This window comes from Bufo gargarizans, chromosome 2 (assembly GCF_014858855.1).
Source record: "Bufo gargarizans isolate SCDJY-AF-19 chromosome 2, ASM1485885v1, whole genome shotgun sequence".
NCBI lineage: Eukaryota > Metazoa > Chordata > Amphibia > Anura > Bufonidae > Bufo > Bufo gargarizans.
Window position 1 is genome coordinate 155213460 of NC_058081.1, and position 22210 is coordinate 155235669.

Sequence of the window (22210 nt, forward strand, 5' to 3'; positions counted from 1 at the left end):
CGTGACACATTGTACCATTGTTAATGGTAAATTTGAGTCAATATGCTTTATTTATAAAAAAAAAATCCAAAAGTTTTCTAGATTGGAATCTCTCTGCCTTTAAAACAGAAAGTGATATTTAATAAAATATTTATTACTTAACATTCCCCATATGTCTACTTTATGTTGGCATAATTTTGTAAATGTCATTTTATTTTTTTAAGATGTTAGAAGGCTTAGAATTTTAGTGGCAATTGTTAAAATTTTTAAGAAAAATCACACTTTTTAGGGACCAGTTCAGGTCTGAAGTCACTTTGTGGGGCTTACATAGTGAATACCCCCATAAATGACCCCACTGTAGAAACTACACCCCTCAAGTTACTCAAAACTGATTTTACAATCTTTGTTAACCCTTTAGGTGTTCCACAAGAATCACTTTTTTGGCAGACTTTCCATTTTAATCCATTTTGTTCTTTAACATATCGAGGGTTAATAGCCAAACAAAATTTAATATTTGTTACCCTGATTCTGCGGTGTACATAAACACCCCACATGTGGTTGTAAACTGATGTAAAAGCACAATTCAGGGCACAGAAGAGAAGGAGCGCCATATGGTTTTTAGTAGGCAGATTTTGCTGAACTGGTTTTTAGATGCCATCTCCCATTTGAAGCCCCCCTGATGCATCTTACAGTAGAAACTCCCCAAAATTTACCCCATTTTGAAAACTACGGGATTAGGTGCCAGTTTTATTCATACTTTTTTGGGGTACATATGATTTTTAATTGCTCTATATTACTTTTTTTGTGAGGCAAGATAACAATTTTTTTTTATTTTTTACAACATTCATCTGACAGGGTAGATCATGTGCTATTTTATAGAGCAGGTTGTTATAATATCAAATATGTCTACTTTGTTTGTTTCAGTTTCAGTTTTACATAATAAAAAAATTATGTTTTGTGTCTCCATTTTCTGAACGCCATATTGTTTTTATTTTTCTGCCAATTGTCTTGTGCATGAGCTCATTTTTGGCAGGAAGAGTAGATGTTTTTATTGGTACAGTTTTTGGGTAAATATGATTTTTTGGTTCATTCATTATTACAATTTATGAAGCAAGGTGACCCAAAAATTGGTTGTTTTTTAATTTTTTTTTTACAGCGTTCACCTGAGGCATTACGTCATGTGACATTTTTATAGAGCAGATTGTTACGGACGTGGCAATACCTAATATGTAGACTTTTTCCTATTTATTTAAGTTTTACACAATAATAGCATTTTTTGTCTCTATAGTCTGAGAGTAATAGCTTTTTTATTTTTTGACCGTTAGGATTTCATTTTTCTGGGGGATGAGGTGACAGTTTGACTGGTACTATTTTGAGGGCATATGCCTTTTTGATTGCTTGGTGTTGCACCTCATACAAGACCTCTGTGGAACATTTATCTTCACTTTTTTTTTTTTTACTATTAATTTCTCCCGCAACTGGGGCTGACATAGTAGCCCCAGTTACAGGGGAAATACACCCCTCAGAGAGGCTGTACAGCACTATATAGCGCTGTAAAGCCTCAGTGCAGGGCTGATCGAGGTCTGTGGAAGACCCGACAGCTCCTGCACTCTCCCGGCCCCGGTGGTCGCATAGCGCTTCCTGATCTGTATATCTGTATACACAGCGCCTTGATAAGCGTGCAGCTGCCATCTCTGAATGGACATTTAGAGATAAACAACCGCCCATAGGAAGTTTATATCCTATGGGCGGTCGGGAAGTTTTTTTTTTTTTTGTTTTTATTGTCTAAAATTGAAAAAATATATTGCATCATCTGTAATGACCTGCTCTATAGAAATATCACATGATCTACTCTGTCAGGTGAACGCCATAAGAAAAAACATAAATGCTATGCCAGAACAGAATTTTTTTTGTCACATCACCTCCCAAAGAATATATCAGGTAATCAAAAAATCTTATGTACCCCAAAAAAGTACCAATGAAAATGTCACCTGAACAAACAAAAAACAAGCCCGCACACAAGCAACATGGTGCCTGTAAACCAATCCAACTAAAACTGTGCTGCAAAAACTGAAAGTTAGTCTTTCCCTTCTGGACCCTGCACCATACCCAAACAGCAATTTATGTCCACATTTATGGCATTTGCGTACAACATACTGGGCACTGAAATTCCATATCTGTAGAAAACTTGCAGTTTTCATTTTGCAGAGTCCCCTGCTCATTCATTTCTTAAAAATACCTGTGGTGTCAAATTGCTCACACAAAACCTTGATAAATATCTCAGGATCTCAGCAAAAGTGATATAGCACCCAAAAACCATTACAGAAAAATCCACACTCCAAAAGCCAAATGGCGCTCCTTCCCTTCTGAATCCTGCCGTGTCCCCATACAACATTTTTCATCTACAATTATGGAATTTCCGTATCTAGTAAAACCCACCTACTGTACAATATTAGGATGGTGTCAGTCTCAGATGGCACCAGCTGGGCACAGAATAGTGGGCACTGAAATGCCATATCTGTGGAAAAATTGCAATTTTCACTTTGGGGTATGGTGCCGGGTAAACTGTGATGCCCTGGCCCGACTGTGGTCATTCAATGCGCACGCGCCGATATCGCGTTCATCGGCGCATGCGCGGAATTACGGACGGGAGGAGGGAGGTTAGAGCAGAGACTAAGGGCGGGCAGACGCGGCAGAGGGGGAGTGGCTTCGTATGAAAATGATCCAGGGGCCTGGGCACCGGCCGTTGTAACGCCACCCCTGGGCACCTTCACAGCCTAATTTGCATGTAGATTAAAAGTGTTTTTCTGCAGAACGATGATAGCAAGGAACAAACGGTAAGCACAGTTTTAATAGGAGGGATGCCGTGGACATAACACTGTTATTAGGTTAATAGGGTGAATCGGCGTGAAAGACTCCCTTTAAAGGGTTTAGGGCTCTTTCACATCTGCGTTATTGTCTTCCGGCATAGAGTTCCGTCGTCGGGGCTCTATGCCGGAAGAATACTGATCAGGATTATCCTAATGCATTCTGAATGGACAGTCCGTCCTTCAGGATGCATCAGGATGTCTTCAGTTCCGGAACGGAACGTTTTTTGGCCGCAGCAAATAGTGCAGCATGCTGCGCTTTTTGCTCCTGCCAAAAATCCGGAACACTTGCCGCAAGGCCGGATCCGGAATGAATGCCCATTGAAAGGCATTGATCCGGATCCGGTCTTAAGCTAAACGTCGTTTCGGCGCATTGCTGATCAGGATTATCCTAATGCATTCTGAATGGACAGTCCGTCCTTCAGGATGCATCAGGATGTCTTCCGTTCCGGAACGGAACGTTTTTTGGCCGCAGCAAATAGCGCAGCATGCTGCGCTTTTTGCTCCTGCCAAAAATCCGGAACACTTGCCGCAAGGCCGGATCCGGAATGAATGCCCATTGAAAGGCATTGATCCGGATCCGGTCTTAAGCTAAACGTCGTTTCGGCGCATTGCCGGATGCGACGTTTAGCTTTTTCTCAATGGTTACCATGGCTGCCGGGACGCTAAAGTCCTGGCAGCCATGGTAAAGTGTAGTGGGGAGCGGGGAGCAGCATACTTACCGTCCGTGCGGCTCCCGGGGCGCTCCAGAGTGACGTCAGGGCGCCCCAGGCGCATGGATGACGTGATCACATGGATAACATGATCCATGCGCATGGGGCGCTCTGATGTCACTCTGGAGCGCCCCGGGAGCCGCACGGACTGTAAGTATGCCGCTCCCCCGCTCCCCGCTCCTACTATGGCAACCAGGACTTTAATAGCATCCTGGGTGCCATAGTAACACTGAAAGCATTTTGAAGACGGATCCGTCTTCAAATGCTTTCAGTACACTTGCGTTTTTCCGGATCCGGCGTGTAATTCCGGCAAGTGGAGTACACGCCGGATCCGGACAACGCAAGTGTGAAAGAGGCCTTAGTTTCCAAAATGGGGTAACGTAATGGGGTTTTACACCTCAAGTGCTCTGAAAATGTGACACAGTGCCTAAACTATTCCAGTGAAATCTACCCTTCAACAGCTAAATGCTGCTCCTTCCCTTCTGAGCCCTGTAGTGTGCCCATACAGAAGTTTACAAATACATATAGGGTGTTACTGTATTCAGGAGAAAATGGGTAACAAATTGTTGAGTACTTTTTCTCCTGTTATCCCTTGTGAAAATGAAACATTTTTAAATATTTTATCAGAAGAAATGCAATTTTTTTTTTCACAGCCAAGTGTTTCTAAATTCTGTGAAATGCCTGTGACATCAAAGTCCTTAGTACATGCCTTGTTAATTTCCTCCAGCAGTATAGTGTCCAAAATGGTGTCACTTTTTGGGGGGTTTCCACTGTAGGAGTCTCTTCAAATGTGACATGGTGCCCAAATACCAATCCAGGAAAATCTGCCCTAAAAAAAAAATATGGTGCTCCTTCCCTTCTAAACTTTGCCATGTGCCTATACAGCAGTTTACGACCACATACGGGCTGTTTCTGTAATTTCCATAATCAAGGTAATCAGTATTGTTTGTTTTGCTATTAACCTTTGCTGTGTTACAGTGTATTAAAATGGCAAATATGCCAAAACAATATACATTTCACCTCCATTTTGCATATTCTGTGGAAGACTTAAAGGGTTAACAAAGTTTCTAAAATTGTAGGGTGTACGTTCTCAAATATGGTCATTTATAGGTGGTTTCTGTTATGTAAGCCCCTCAAAGTCACTATAGAACTGAATTGGTCCTTTAAAAAGTTGGTTTAGGAAATTATCTTCTAAAATTCTAAGCCATCTAACGTACCGATTTTTTTAAAATAATGTTTACAAAATAGTGCCAACATAGAGTAGACATATGGTGAATATTAATGACTACTTTTTGAGGTATCACCATCTTTCTTAGAAGCTGAGAAATTTAAATTTAGAGAGCAAAATTAGGCTTTGTCTGAAAGTGAAAACAGGCTGTGTCTAGAAGAAATGAGAGATATGTATGCAAATATGTAATATGTTGGGTAGCTGTTGATTTCTATATTTAGGTCAAAAATTTAAAATTGAATTTAGATATTATGTCACTTATGAAAAAAATCGCAGAGCAGAGCGGAGATGTCAACATTGTAACTAAATTTTAGCTGTCATCTTCCTTTTACAGGGAAAAATTATATCCAACTGCACACTATAGGTAAATCCTTCACTTCTCACATTTATTTTCAGTGAGACTGTCACCATGTTTATACTTCAGACCTCCCTCTCTTGCCACAGTGGCCCTTGAATGAGGATCATGCACATAAGATACACAGACATCAAATATCACTTCTATGAGCTAAAGGGGTAATTTTATCAAGCCCTGTGACCAGAAAAGTGGCATACAAAAGAGAGGGTTATGGCAAAATATACCAGAATGTATGCCAGAAAGTGGCTAAATTGTAGCTCATATCTATGCCAGTTCATAGCTAACATAAATTTGACTTTCTGGCTGATGAGTTGATGAATTAAGGGTCATTTTAGGAAGGATGTTTGACTAGAAAATGTTATTTAACTAAGGGATAGAATTATGAATGAGCGATAGTCTTTGCTGAGTCTTGATCTTTTTTCCAGATTGTGGAAAAAAATTTACTTTAGAAACGCATGTGACATATTTTAGATTTTCTTCATAATTAAATTAGTAAATGTACTATGATATCTCTTAAGTTATTTTTACTGAGTTTATATTTTTAACCACGCAGTCTTCTCATGATTCCAAGGAAAATGGATGTGTCCACTTGCGGCTATATTTGATAAGAGTTGGGTTTAAGAATATGAAAGGAATGCACTTTAATCCTCCGGATTTAAATTCTTTCTGGCTATATTTTAAGGAATTCCCTTTTTTATATGAGTCTCTGAAAAGCCTAAAATTCATGTGAAAAAATAATCTTTATTTTGGTTTACTTTGTGTTTGTAGCCTGTATGCAGTACTGGCGGTAGTAATAGTCAGCAAAGGGGTACTATCATAGTGATAATTCACATATTTTCTGCGGTGTATGTATGTGTCTATGTATATAGTAAAAGGGGAGCACCACTCAAACAAGTAACAACATTTAGCTTAAGATGAACTTTCCAGCAACCTCCTATACTCTGGCAAGGTCTTGTCTGTCTCCTGGCTCTCATGATTACTTGATTCTTTTGCATAATTTATTTGTTTATAGGCAAAAATAAGAAGATAAAATGATTAGGAGAATATTCTATGAGGGCATTTGTTTCAAGGTCTTAATTTGGTTTTAGTTAGGTGGGTTTGGTGGTTGCCAGAAAAGATCCAATGGTGCTTATATTATAAGGGTACGGCTACGTGGTCAGGTTTCCTGATGCAGTTTTGGAAGCAACAAATCAGGACTAAATCATAAAAGGAAAGTACTTTTTTTAATGTATTCATTGTTTTAAGTTCCAAAACTACATCAGGAAACCTGATTGTGTGGTCAAACCCTCAGAACTTTCATTTTTTTATTGTGTTATATTCGCTCTAATTATTCTCCTTTTTTACATTTTAGATGTTGATGAGTGTGAAAGAAACCCTTGCCTTCATGCGGAATGTGTAAATACCCAGGGATCATACATTTGCCAGTGTCACTCTGGATTCCAGAGCACTTCAACACGAACAGAATGCAGAGGTATGGAATAGGATGATAGCTGTACTGTAGGGCCAAGGACACCAGTATGTGGTTTTGTAAGTAGGAGAAAAAGTATGAAAACCATAGTGTCTAGTTGGATCACAACACCCAAGATGGGTAAGGCTACTTTCACCTGCTGGATCTGTACTAACGCTTGCACGAATGTGCTGCCAGAAGTCTGGCCCTATTCACTATAATGGGGATGAGCGGGAGATGCGGACACAGCACAGCAAACATGCCGAGAGGCAGCCGGACAAATACCGCAGCATGTTTATCTCCCGCCCATCCCAAATAAAGTGAACGGGGCTGGGCTGGACTTCCACAGTACACTTGTGTAGGAGTTAGTATGGATCCCGCAGCTGAAAGTAGCCTCACCCAGCTTGGCTGTTGTGATCCAACTAGACACTATGGGTAATACCTGCCAGACAAACCTAACGCTAGTGTGAAAGTAGCCTTACACCTGTCAACATGCCTAATGGTGCATTTATTATCATAAATTATGCCTCCTCCAGAACACTGTGCGTCAGACTGAAATCAGCCCATAGTTAATGTGGTGAGGACGGTGTAAAAACACCAGTTGGAACCAGATTTAGTTGAAATGGTGATTAAAACGTTGCAAAAACCCAGTTTTGAGACTTTTTAAACATCAGAAAAATGGCATAGGGGGAATAATAAATTCCAATATCAAGAACTACAGCATTTTTGAAAAGCAGCCAGAAAGACAAAAATGACCGCTAATTAACAAAAACACCAGTAGCAAATATATGCTTGTGTTTTTAGTGGAAAAAACGCACTGAAAACTGCAGATCCAAAAACGCCACTAAAAATACAAAATCTGTAAAGCGCCCTAAGTGGTAAAGAGGTAGCAGTTACACCTGGACATTTGTGCCTGTGGGGGAACAAAGGCTTTGCTGCCAGATAAGAAGATACCAGTTTATGAATGAGGGGTATTGGTAGGGCGACCTGTTGCAGATATCACGTTGAAGACCTCTGCTGACAAGAGCCCAGCTAGGTTTTGTCATCCAGGGCCTAGGTTCTCAATCTGTAGTACCTGCACCTCAGGGAGACATGTTATGTGTCTGGGGGTACTAGCACTGAGTGCTTGCTTCACAGTATATGTTAATACCCTTGGTCATACTCTGATGTGATTTGTTTGAGGTGGTACTTATAGAGGACCATCAATACAGTTTTCTCTTCATAAAGCATTTTTATGGGTGAGACCTTTACTCTCCTTCCCTAAGATTAGCCAGTATAGGCTTAATTAGTATATATTGGGAATTAGCATTAGTATGATTCTGTTTACATCGTGTCAGAGCCTTACATCGGAGATATACGTTGGAGTATTCCCCAATATAAGCCTCTTATGGTGGGTTATAATGTAGGACACATGGCGGCATATGTCTCCTATTGGCCACAATAATAATAAAAAATATATATATACATATATACTGTGCAGTAAACATTTCTTGTTCCTATCATATAGTAAGAACACAGCACTTGCCACCCCCAATGGAGGCCAAAGACACACTGTTTTGGCCTCCATCAAGTGAATGAGAGCCTATGGCTACATTAATCGTATACATACATTCAGAATGTTCATATAAGGAGACTTGAACAGAATCTGTTTTATGTTATAATATTAATATATTTATACAGAATGCCTTTGATAGAAATATCACTTCACTTAGTTTTTCACCTTCACTAGTCCCTAGGTTTTTGTAACTCATTTACAATCTCCAGAAAATGGCTTGTGTACCATCTTGTTGAGGTAAACTCTGTTGCCTGCTTTTTTTCTGTGCTTCTAACCAAGTAATTGTGTTATGACGTGCATTATGTCAGGTTTTAATGGAAGTACTATCTTTTAGACATTGACGAATGCTTACAAAATGGTCGCATCTGCAACAATGGACGGTGTGTGAACACAGATGGCAGTTTCCATTGTGTGTGCAATGCAGGCTTTCAAGTTTCAACCGATGGAAAGAATTGTCAAGGTAAATAATTTACTTACTTACTGTAATTTTACGCCCAATAAGACGCACCGGCCCATAAGACGCACCTAGATTTTAGAGAAGGACAATAAGAAAAAATATTTTTCATTAGACCTTAGATCAGACCAGCAATCAGACCCCCCAATGTTATTCAGACCCCAGGTCACAGCCCCACAGCCACTTCCCGGTGGAAGCGCTCATTAGTATTTGCCCTATAAGATGCAGTGACATTTTTCCCCCACTTGCATCTTATTGGGCGAAAAATATGGTATGCTATTTTTTTATTATAAGGTTATGGTACATCACAAATGAAATTCTTCGTACATCTCAATGTCGACTGCTTTAAACAATAACTTGCCCATGGGTTTAAAATAGTATTGCCAGTCATTGTTATTTGGCTCTTACTAGTATAGAGTATGTTTACATGTAGGTTATGTAGGTTATGTCTACATTTACCATTGATACTGTTACTGCAGTCTAAATATGTCTATGCTTGATTTTACTGCCTTGACATTTTAGCATGCTAGGAGTAAATATAGCACTGGATACCATTCAATGGAGGAAACTTAAGTTATCAAAGTTTCCCAGAAAGAAAGTGTGTTAGATTGAGGAAGTAATCACATTGTGACTGAAAACAATAGTCTTTTGAGGACTGGCAGGTTTACAAGTTTTCAGGAAAAGCCTTACTTTCACCTTACAATAGTGGGAGTAGTGTTAGCTCTCAGATAGTACTGAAAGTGATGGCATGAACCTGGGCACAATAATACATCATTATGGTATTAATAAAAATCTTCCTGTACACAATAGAAAAAAATATTGAGAGTAACACCCAATTTAAAATATAGGCGTAAATTACTCAAAAATGTACAAACCGGATTCCAAAAAAGTTGGGACACTATACAAATCGTGAATAAAAACTGAATGCAATGATGTGGAGGTGCCAACTTCTAATATTTTATTAAGAATAGAACATAAATCACGGAACAAAAGTTTAAACTGAGAAAAAGTACAATTTTAAGGGAAAAATATGTTGAATCAGAATTTCATGGTGTCAACAAATCCCCAAAAAGTTGGGACAAGGCCATTTTCACCACTGTGTGGCATCTCCCCTTCTTCTTACAACACTCAACAGACGTCTGGGGACCGAGGAGACCAGTTTCTCAAGTTTAGAAATAGGAATGCTCTCCCATTCTTGTCTAATACAGGCCTCTAACTGTTCAATCGTCTTGGACCTTCTTTGTTGCACCTTCCTCTTTATGATGCGCCAAATGTTCTCTATAGGTGAAAGATCTGGACTGCAGACTGGCCATTTCAGTACCCGGATCCTTCTACGCAGCCATGATGTTGTGATTGATGCAGAATGTGGTCTGGCATTATCTTGTTGAAAAATGCAGGGTCTTCCCTGAAAGAGATGACGTCTGGATGGGAGCATATGTTGTTCTAGAACCTGAATATATTTTTCTGCATTGATGGTGCCTTTCCAGACACGCAAGCTGCCCATGCCACATGCACTCATGCAACCCCATACCATCAGAGATGCAGGCATCTGAACTGAGCGTTGATAACAACTTGGGTTGTCCTTGTCCTCTTTGGTCCGGATGACATGGCATCCCAGATTTCCAAAAAGAACTTCGAATTATGACTCGTCTGACCACAGAACAGTCTTCCATTTTGCCACACTCCATTTTAAATGATCCCTGGCCCAGTGAAAATGCCTGAGCTTGTGGATCTTGCTTAGAAATGGCTTCTTCTTTGCACTGTAAAGTTTCAGCTGGCAACGGCGGATGGCACGGTGGATTGTGTTCACTGACAATGGTTTCTGGAAGTATTCCTGAGCCCATTCTGTGATTTCCTTTACAGTAGCATTCCTGTTTGTGGTGCAGTGTCGTTTAAGGGCCCGGAGATCACGGGCATCCAGTATGGTTTTACTGCCTTGACCCTTACACACAGAGATTGTTCCAGATTCTCTGAATCTTCGGATGATGTTATGCACAGTTGATGATGATAGATGCAACGTCTTTGCAATTTTTCGCTGGGTAACACCTTTCTAATATTGCTCCACTATCTTTCTGCGCAACATTGTGGGAATTGGTGTTCCTCTACCCATCTTGGCTTCTGAGAGACACTCTTTTTATACCCAATCATGTTGCCAATTGACCTAATTAGTGTTAATTGGTCTTCCAGCTCTTTGTTATGCTCAAATTTATTTTTTTCCAGCCTCTTATTGCTACTTGTCCCAACTTTTTGGGGATTTGTTGACACTGTGAAAATTTGAATCAATGTATTTTTCCTTTAAAATGATACATTTACTCGGATTAAACGTTTGATCTGTCATCTACGTTCTATTACAAATAAAATATTGACATTTGCCATCTCCACATCATTGCATTCAGTTTTTATTCACAATTTGTTTAGTGTCCCAACTTTTTTGGAATCCGGTTTGTATTTGCATGGCTACAGTTTTCCCAAAAATATAAAATACATCAGTTTTCCATTCTTCATGCTGCTTTGGAAGGGTTTGCATTTCAAACTATGCTTACAGTAGTTTGGAAGCAGTTCACTTCTCACGTTACCTGGTTGTTACCTCATACCATTTCTAAATTAACAAATGTGCCCCATGGCAGATTAACCTACTCTGATACATGGTACTTTATCAGTTTCTTAGACTAGAAGATTTTTGTTTTTGTTTTCACGTGATAGTCCTTTTACATGGGCCAACGATTGACTGAATGGACGTTTGTACAAGCTTCTATTCATGATCATCATTGCCCCATGTAACATGCCATGAAAACACCCATTTGACATGAATTGCATCTTTTATGCTGGCATAAAGAACATAATTTGTCGGCAGCACATTGCCTCATGTAAACAGGGATGTGCTTCCTGCTACTGGTTCGTCCGGTGTGTTTTTCCTGGCGCTGGGCATCCACTGAGAACAGCTGGGTGTTGGATTCCCACAGATTAATATCTAGAACCTAGAAAACACCTTTAAACTGCATTACTACTATATTTACAAAACTTGTAAATTTGAGGTTCTGAGCAAATATTTTGGACAAATTTTGTGTGAGCCGATCTGCCCCGACAAGGTGACCTTACTCAGATGAGTCCCTACACTACACCTGTAGTATAGAGACTTATCTATCTATCTTGGGTCTAGACCTACCAAATGACGTGAGATGTGTCTACTGTATTAAGAGGCAGATGCCGCTTAATAAATGAGGTGCGTCTCTGGTCTTCCATGTACCAGAAACTCAAATTTATGCCAGCTAGTGGCTGAATTAGACTTGATATATAATTTCTGGCCCTACCCATCCCACTAAGTCCCTCCCCTTTCATTCCCATTTTAGTGCAGATAAGAAGCACAAAACATTGCAAATTATGGCGCGAATATGGCATGTACCATAATTTGCAACTTTTTAAAACCATAAAAGTGGCATTAAAGTGTTGATAGATCTTCTCCATTGTCTGGGTCTTGATGCATTTTACAATTTTTTTTAACACAGTTTACAGTATTTCCTTTTTTAAGAAATTTTGCAACAATAATAGCAAAAACATGACACGTGTGAGCCCATTTTTTTTATATGCACCGCTGTATAGTTTTAATGAGAACAGAACCCCTTGAGTTGTAAGTAATTAACCTCCTACAGCCAGCCAGTACTCTGCTCTGTACTGATGAGGGCAAACATCTGGAAAATGATGATTTCACAGGCACGGCCATAGACATTTTAGTCCATATTGGCTGTTACAGTTGTTCACACTGGCGATACACGTTCAATGAAACGGATGATGGACGAAAGACCTTTCTGGGAACTTTATTTTAAAGAAAGATCTTTTATCCGACTATCAGATAAAAATATTAACCGCTGGCAACTTCATTAGTCAACTTCAACAGTCATTAGTCGGCTAAAATGATTGTTCGTTCTTAAATTTCACCCGACAAACATTTTGGTTGAAACGTTTTAGTCTATTCTGAATGGCCACCTTTAGAACAGAAGTGCTACAGGAATCATTAACCCTCATCTACTGCATTGATGACAGAAGATGTCACCGCAGGCTGAGGACCCACACATGGATGTAAATAAAGATTTACTTCAGACTTTGTAATACAGTAGGTGCTTTAGTTTTTCACTACCTTCACTATCTCATAGCCTTACAGAGCACCTTCTAGTATACTCATCACATAGAACTGTGAATATTGTTGAAGACCACAGATTGGATTGCTCTATTATGACACAGTGTTAAGTAGTCTAATATATAGAAGGGTGATATGGTAGGGAAGATCAACTTTGATGGTATTTTGGAAAGTTAATTATGATAAGTATATTGCATTTTTTTCCAGATATGGATGAATGTAGTGTAAAGAACATGTGCTTAAATGGAATGTGCATCAATGAAGATGGAAGTTTTAAATGCATCTGCAAACCAGGCTTTCAGCTTGCACCTAATGGGCGTTTTTGCACAGGTATGTATGAGCTTTTAATTCAACTAAGATTGAGTGACTTTGCAAAGAAGTTGAGCAGTGTTTCCTTCTATAGTGTAACAAATGTCTAATAGAGGAATGGTTGCTTTCAAGTAATTATGAAGGTTTCCATAAATGGCTGTTCACTAATGCTTGCTTCAGGGGACACATTCATTGGAAGATTCTGTCCTCCAAAAAGAGCAATAGATGCTAACAAAAGGAAGAACAAATAAAATGGGAATGTTTTGCTCATTCCCTTTTCTTGGGAACCATTCCTAGTTATAAAACAAAAAGAAACCCTGAGAGCAGACTCCTCCACACTAGAGTGCATTGTGCCACCACATTGTAAGAAGAAAGTACTGGCATCATAAATACATGAAAAATCATTGCTGGTGTCTAAACACGGTATAGCCGTGTCTCTGGAAAAGGTTAAAGAGGTTTCCAAGACTTTTGGGTTTTTCTGCTACCATGTGATCTTCTTTGACTTTTTGCCACCATGTGATTTTCTTGTGACTGTGACATCATGTACATTAGTCACCTGGTCATCCCCTTGAAATTGCATTGCCCAAATGTATGCAACATCACAAACCATGTATATGGGGTAGGACCATCTCCCGGAGCTACTGAGCTTGTGCCGCAGTAGCTTTGATACATGCAAGACAACAATCCACAAAAGCCTATTTTGTCACCAATATTGTGCTCTATGTAAGGGGGGGGGGGGTTGTTATCTTACAGGTATTGATTGATTGTACAAAAAGGTATAGTGGGCGTGTTGAGATGAAGCCAAGCTGCTCTTCTGGCACTCCTATAAGAATGAAGTGCAGAACAGAAGCAAGTGGCATGCCCATGAATAAGAGGACACCCCAAAAAAGAAAAGTTTTTTCAGAGCCAGATTTGGAATTTCCAAGTCCCACAAAGCCTCCTTAAGAATGCTGCCACACATAGTTTTGTGTTGTGCATTTTGTGGACTAAAAAAAATCTTGAAAAAACATCTGACTTATTCAGTGTTTTTGGTAGTTTATTTTAGGCATTTTTTACTATGTAGTGTGTTTTAGCACCTTGTGTTTTTATTGGCACTTTTTGTATGCCTTCCTTTTTTTTTTACAGGAAAGTATGTACTTCCTGTAATGTCACTTTCTCTGTTGAACAGTATAGAGAAAATACATTGGTCCAGAAAACACCATACAAAAAAATAAATAAAAATGCCAAGCACACTGAACATGTTTTTTTTTTAAAATAAAAAACATGGATGCCTATAAGACAAAAATGCCAGACAATGAGCTAAAAAATGCCAGAACCCGAGCATGCTGCAATAAAAAAATACACTTACCATTGCCCTCCCCCCTCCAAAAAAATAAATAAACTCAAAATCCCACAGACTGCATAAGTGTTGGTATTAATTCTTATTCTACTGGTATGTGTCATTCTCTTCTCTGTCTGTCTCTTTTATGTGTATGAGGCGCGGTCATGGTAAGTCTGCACCAGTCTACCACAACAGATGCTCTGTGGAACCTCTTGAGATTCCTCATGGCTGAGGCGGCCCATCACAAATTCTCTTTCCACCCAGGCATTACACGTGTAAGGCCGATTCATTGGCCTGTATTTGTGGGAGGGGCTTGGCCACCTACTTCAACGGCCGGCGCCCTCCCACAAGCGTACGTTGTGCAAAGTCCTGATCCTTCCGGCGTGCGCACGTACCTGGCTGTTCCTCCGTGCTCCCAGGTAAGCGCAGGCATCGGCGCAGTGGCGGCCCTTTGGTACGTAGGGGCCGCCACCCGCTGCGTCCGTCCATCGCTGGCCGTGCCACACGCGGCACCTCGGCAGCCTCCGGGAGGGGGGGGACTGAACCACGCTCACGGCACCCCCTCCCTCCACCGCTCAAAGCTCACACACAGCGCCGCTCTCCGGGGGGCGGAGCCGGCGGTCACAGGCGGGCCGAACTCCCCGCCCGGTCCCCGCCCCCGTCTCAGCTGCACACGGCCTGCGCTGGCCCGATTCCCCGCCTGGGGGGCAGCGCAGGCAGCATGAACCGGCGCATATTTTTCCCATTACCAGGGGGCGCGTTTCTCCCCACGTGGTGGGGATGCCCAGCCGGCGGGGGGCGGCCCCTCGTGGAGCAGGGGGGGCACCCCCGCACTGGGCGCCCCATCAGGGAGTGATGCGCCCCCCACGTGGCACGTTTCAAAACAGAAGGGGGGAGGCATGTCCAATTAGGCTTCCCCCCAGGCCAGGGGGCAGCGTCATTTCCCCACGTGGTGGGGATGCCCAGCCGGCGGGGGGCGGCCCCTCGTGGAGCAGGGGGGGCACCCCCGCACTGGGCGCCCCATCAGGGAGTGATGCGCCCCCCACGTGGCACGTTTCAAAACAGAAGGGGGGAGGCATGTCCAATTAGGCTTCCACCCAGGCCAGGGGGCAGCGCCGTTTCCCCACGCGGTGGAGATGCCCAGCCGGCGGGGGGGGCGGCCTCATAGAAAAAAAAAAAAAAAAAAAGGGGGGGCACCCCCGCACTGGGCGCTCCATCAGGGACCGGTGAGGCCCCCCACGCGGCAGCTTAGTCTCGGCAAGATGGGGCCCCCGTTGTCAGGGGCCCCCCTGAGCCGACCGCACGCCAGAGTGCTGCGCTGCTCCCCACGCGGCAGAGGTGCCCAGCCGGCGGATGGCGCCTCCCGGGCAGAAAGGGCCCCGCACTGGGCACCCTGTCAGGGACACGCGTCAGCTCTCCACGTGGCACACGTCTCGTGTATGCGGGGAGTGCCAGCCGTTGCCTCGAATTCATACCCACGTGGTCCATGGCACCAGGGAACTCCGCGTTCCCCACGCGGTTGCCATGGAGCCCGGCGGGGCACGCAGCGGCTCGCTCCTCGCCTACATCAAAGTCTGGCATGGGCCGCTGTGCCGCCTAGACAGGTAGGGCTTCAAAAAAAAAAAAAACACCCGCTCCCACCAGTCACCACACCTCACCTCGCACACACGGCCTGGCAATAGAGCTTCACGCATTGACCGGCTTGCATTGTTTCGTTGTTGTTTTCCAGGCTTCCATACGTGGTTTAGGCAGGAAGAAGTTGGTGGGATCCCAAATTGATTGTTCTTGGCTACCAAGGTAGTGGGGTAGACATCGGGGGGGCGGGTAGTGGATGCCTTCAGACTGGGGTCTCACGGTTGTCTCAACGCACAGGTCATTTCTTTTCATTCTTCACTTCCGTGGAAGTCAGTCCATAGTCAGTCTCAGTTGGTAAGTATGTCAGGTCCTCGCATGGACTTCCGGGTGGCGGATCCTAGCCACTTCTTCACGGCTCTTCTGGTGCAGTGTGGATGCCTCACGGGATTTGTTCACTGTTCAATTTTAGATAGCTGCACGGGTGCCAGCAACCATCCACGCTAGACGGTCATGTCACGTCACTCTTTCCACAGCCACGATGTCACGCGCATCCGACATTGTCGACGCGTCGGTGGACGAGGTCGTGGCTCAGACACCTGAGAGGGGCAGTACACCGTCCCTACGTGCTTGGACAGTTCCTAGGCTGATGGCTGAGTTGAGAAAGCGGGGCGTTCCTTTCCCGGCAACTGCCAGGAAAACCGAGCTATATCGGCTGTGGAGAGACTCCCTGGCACCCAGCATCGGTGACCCCCCTGCAACGACGATGCAAACTTCCTTGTCTCAAATACACGTCTTGCTGAACAGTCTGACGTCGGCCGTCACATCCATGCAGGCGAGGTTGGAGTCCATCGAAGCTCGCAGCACAGTCGCTCCAGTTTCTTCCCATGAGACTCCGGTCGCCTCCACCTCGGCCATGGCAGACGTTCGCTCTGCCCAGTCCGTCCCTAACGTGACTCCCTCCCACTACGTCCCGCTCAACATCAGGAAGGACATCCTGGAGGGTAGGGATGTCAATCTTGCGTCGCTACTCGTAGCTTCCAGGGACCTTTCGGACAACAAGATTATAGCTTGTGGAGAAGTGTCAGTGGTACTCAGGAGCCGAGACCACCGACTCAACCGCAAGCTGTCCATCCCGGAATTTGTTATTGCATTTAGTCTATTTAGGGATGTCATTTGCACTGTCAGGCCGGATAGGAGGGAGGAACTAGATCTCTACCTCTTCAAGGTCACAGAGTTGGGTCATAGGTACGGGGGAACCGCGTTCTATGACTACCACTGTTCATTTGCAGCCAAGGCGTCAGCGGCTCTCTCCCAGTTTCAACACGTTACTGACTGGGCCAACCTAGACACTGAGCTCTTCTGCAGACACTTTGCAGGTCTGAAAGCTCCCTCCTGTACTGCCTGTCAGTCTATCTTCCACTCGGTCGAGTGGTGCGACAAGTCCGCCGTCAGCACGGCATCCCACCCCTCCAGCTCAGCAGCTGGTCCTCTTGAGGTCTTCAGGCCCCCCAACTCGGTAGACAAGCTGGGCCGGCCCATCGTCCAGTTAGGGAGGGCACAGATATGCAACAACTTTAACTACGCCTCTTGTAATTTTGGGCAGTGCCGGTTGTTGCATATCTGTACCAATTGTTTCAGGGCTCACCCCCGAGTAGCATGCTCATTAAAGTCGATAAAAAATTATATGAGTGTGATCAATATCAGCCGTCTACGAGAGGTCTTGCAAGGTCACCACAACCCTGGGTTTGTACAGTTCCTGGTCACAGGATTTTACGAGGGCTTCCACACGGGACTGATCACGACTCCGGAATCCACACACGAGTGCAAAAACCTTCAGTCGGCCGAAAGGAATCCCGCCTCGGTAGACGTACTAATAGAGGCCGAGCTAAGTAAGGGGTTCCTTATCGGTCCCTTTGGGGTGCCCCCTTTTCAACGCTGGAGAGTCAGTCCCGTGGGGGTAGTCACAGGCAAGTTCAGCGGGAAGGAGAGACTCATCATCGACTTGTCGGCCCCACACGGCTCCCGAATCCCCAGCCTCAACTCCCTCATTCCTTCAGAAGAAGTGGGCATGAGATACGCTTCCATAGATCAGGCTATCGCCATCATCATGACAACGGGCCCAGGGTCCTGGTTGTCCAAAGCCGACATATCAGATGCCTTCAAGCTGCTTCCCATCATGCCAGCCCTCTGGCAGTGGCACGGCATCAAGTGGAAAGGCTCGTACTATTTTTCCACCAAGCTCACCTTCGGGTCCAAGAGTAGCCCCTGGCTCTTCGATCAATTGGCCCAGGCACTCCACTGGATCTTGGAACACACCGTCCTCTGTGAGTTTGTCATCCATTACTTGGATGACTTCCTACTGATTGAGAGGCCAGGGGCACTCCCCCTAGGGCTGGGCAAGTTACTCAGGTGCTTTTCCCAGTTAGGTGTCCCGTGTCCCCCAAGAAAGTAGAAGGCCCGGCCACAGTCATCACCTTTCTGGGCATAGAATTGGACTCCCAGCATATGCTAGCTAGGTTGCCGGCGGACAAGCTAACAAGGATCAGAGGAGTCATCCACAGGTTCTCAGTCACGGCCGTGGTCACCAAGGCTGACCTCCAGAGTCTACTAGGCATGTTGAACTTTGCCATGCGCATCATCCCGCAGGGCAGAGCATTCATATCCCGCCTACTCGCACTCTTAAGTACCGCCCCAGAACAGGACAGCCCAGTGTGCTTGGACAGCCAGGCCCTAGCGGACCTCCACATGTGGGACCATTTCCTGAGTCAGTGGAACGGGGTCTCCTTGTTCGTACCCGGGCTGTCGTGTCAGTCGCCTACAGTCTTTTCAGATGCAGCTGCGGGCTCAGGGTTTGCCTCCATTTTCGGCACCCACTGGGTGGCAGACGCATGGCCTGCCGAGGTCGGACAAATCCCGGGCTTCCTGCAGACCTCGGCGCTTTTCGAACTGTACCCCGTCGTGGTGGCCGCCCACATCTGGGGCAAATTCTGGGCACGGCAGTCTGTACTGTTCGTAACTGACAACACAGCCGTGGTTGACATTCTCAACAGCGGGCTATCAAAATCCAGCCAAGTCATGTGCTTTCTCAGACGATTAGTGCAGCTCTCATTGCAACACCACTTCCATGTGTTCAGCGCGCATGTGCCAGGTGCGCGAAACGGGGCTGCTGACGCCTTGTCGAGGGCTAACTTCTCCCGTTTTTTCCAGATCATGCCAGAGGCGGATTCGACGGGCGCCTCCATCCCTCCTCTCGAGTCCTTAAGGCTAGTGTAGCCGACCACCTTGACACGGCCCACGCTCTGAGACGCCATTCCCTCTCGCCTAACACGACCAGGGCGTACAACACCGGGTGGAAGACGTTCTGCAGGTTTCAAGGAGAATGTCCTCAGGAGGACGCCAGTTTTCCAGAGTACATCCTGGCGTTCATCGGTTATTGCCACTCTGTACGCAAGCTCTCCCACGCCACAGTTAGGTCATACCTGGCGGGAGTACAACATTTCCTCTCTGTTAGCCACCCCGAACTAGCATCAGTGTTCACCTTACACACTGTCAAAGCCACCCTCAAGGGGTTGAGCAAGTGCGGGCCTCAAAGCCGAGTACGCAGGCAGCCGGTCACCGGGCCCCTTTTCCGCAAGATGTCCGACGCCTTGGACGGTAATCCTTTCGGGGTTTTGGCCAGCTTGGTACTTAAATCAGCCATCTACTTAGCCTTCTACGGCTTCCTGAGACCTGGGGAATTTACCTGTTCCCCAGGCAGCAACAGCTTCCTTACAGTCAGCCAACTGGTCCAGAACTCCGACGGGTTTACATTACTGCTCAAGACGACCAAGACTTCCCAGGTGGGACCCCCTGTCCAGGTGTCCTACTTTCCCACAGCACATCGCTGGTGTCCCGTCTCAGTGCTTCGTCAGTTACGGTCCGCTTTGTCCGGGGCCGGGCCGAACAGTCCATTGTTGCCCTTCGGGGTGGTACCGCTTACCACCCAGCAGTTCGTATCCCATGTGAGGTCACTAGTGGCCAGCACAGGCGGCGACCCTGCCACCATTTCGGGCCACTCGTTCCGCATAGGCGCGGCATCCGCGGCCTCCAGAAACCGAGTACCTGCGTATGTCATCCAGAAACTGGGGCGTTGGCACTCGTCTTGTTTCAAACGCTACATACCACACCCTAGAACCGAAATGTCGGCAGCCTTTCAGACTTTAGCTCTGTAAACTTGCAATAAAACACTTCTGCCTACCAGTATGTCTTTTGCCCTCTTTCAGGTGTCCCTCCTCGACACGGTCACGGCACAACTCTGACCGCCTAGGGCTAGGGTAGCTCACTTAGGGCAGACACGTTCTTGGTTGCCACGACCACAAGTGTAAGGCCGATTCATTGGCCTGTATTTGTGGGAGGGGCTTGGCCACCTACTTCAACGGCCGGCGCCCTCCCACAAGCGTACGTTGTGCAAAGTCCTCCCTCCCACCCACCCCTTTTCTCCGCTACACTCTAAGGGGATGCCCTCTTTCAGGTGTCCCTCCTCGACACGGTCACGGCACAACTCTGACCGCCTAGGGCTAGGGTAGCTCACTTAGGGCAGACACGTTCTTGGTTGCCACGACCACAATTGCTTTTTATTCTGCAGTAACTGAGTTCAGCATGTCATGTACTGTGTATTTGGTCTGTAGACATTAGCCGTTTTGTATGTGATCTTGTGGTTTTCGGTCCTCTGGGAATTCGGTTTTGAAAACTGGAAAAAAAAACTTTTGTGATTTAGAACATTACCCCATCAGACCACTAACAGGGGTGCAAAAACAAATATTCTGCCAAAATATTTGTGGTTTATCTGTTTTTGTCGTGTTATTGTGTGCAGCCCTCTATAACATTTGTTTTGTCAGTGTATTTCAGCAAGCCATAGTGAATTGGTGTTATGTGCTATAATTACGTGCACATTACTTGTACAGTATGTCTTTATTACCAAATTATCAACAGCATTTATTCAGGCAGAGATTGGGAACCGATTATTACATATAGCAGCTACATGTTATATTTTAATTTCCTTCCTTGTTGTTTTATTACCTAATTTTGGGGTCATTTTAGTTTTATGTTGCTGTGAGCTGCTTTTATAACATTTTATTATGGCTTGTGTGACTATCCGGCTAAGACAGGCTCAAGATTGGCAAAATTGTCTGTGACTCATGTTGTGCAACCAAAGATCGCAGCAAGACAATCAGTGGCATGTTTAGTGCATCATAAACCCTGGGCTGTCTACCTAACTCGGGAGGGCCTCCTCTCTCTATTTTCCCCTGACACCGCCTTCCAATTCCCAGACAAATTTTTAATTTTTTTTTCTGTATGAAGAGGCTGCGGTCCTCTGTGAGCACTGCAGCTTCTTCCTAGGCCATGTTTCGGTACATCACATTCATCAGTCACGTGGTTTAGGAGCAGCTCAATCCCATCCCATCCAAGTAAATGGGGCTGAACTGCAATACCAAGGGTAGCCACTATCAAATGGGCAGAGCTGTGCTTGGCAAGCTGTGTTTGGCAAGCACCAGGGAGGCCACAGCGCTCACTGGAGCACCACAATCTCCTCAAACTGATGATCGGTAGGTGTTACCTGCAGTTTGGTGCCTCCTCCTTCATGCTGCGCTGCTCCTCTGACCTCCTGTTCCACAGCGCGGCAAAAGGGAGGACAGAAGGACTGTCAACAGCTGAGAGCGGGCCTTCAGTAGAGGCTTTGGGGCAGCGTTGAACCCCACAGAGATGTTGGGGCCTGGGACTGCAATGCACTCCCATTTACTTTCATTATGTTATGATGTAGCATCAGAATACTGTGATCTTTGGCTGTACAACATGTGTCATAGATAAGGTTGCCACGTTACTCCACCTTATGCTCATTAAAGGGTTGCAGATCTGTTGCAGATTTTGTCAAAATATTAATTAAATAGTCCTGTATGCAGGACTATGTTATCCAGACTTCCTAACAGAAACCCAAGAGACCCCATTATAGTCAGTGAGATCTGTCTGCTGCCATTAGATTCAGTCATGTGCTGGTCCTGCACTTCCATTATTTTATAACTGGGCAGAACAATGGGAATCATTGGCGCTGATGTAAAAGCAGCCTATTGAGATCCCCACCCGGTCACAGTACAGGTATGTCATTGTACACATAGTGACAAACTGTGCAGAAAATTACATGGATTGCACATCCACGTTCCATTCATTGATCGATAGCTGCTAAGCATAGTTTATAAATATGACCACGAGGCTCTTTGTACATGTTTTGATCAAAA

General features: G+C 44.8%; 1 protein-coding gene across 1 annotated transcript in view; it reads left to right on the top strand.

Annotated features, from left to right (window-relative positions):
* FBN1 (fibrillin 1) overlaps positions 1-22210 on the top strand; it is a 249299-nt gene that overhangs the window by 125450 nt on the left and 101639 nt on the right. The window contains exons 13-15 of the mRNA XM_044279629.1: positions 6494-6613; positions 8479-8604; positions 12941-13063. Of these exons, the coding sequence (XP_044135564.1) occupies positions 6494-6613; positions 8479-8604; positions 12941-13063 (369 nt within the window). The remainder of the gene's footprint in view (positions 1-6493; positions 6614-8478; positions 8605-12940; positions 13064-22210) is intronic.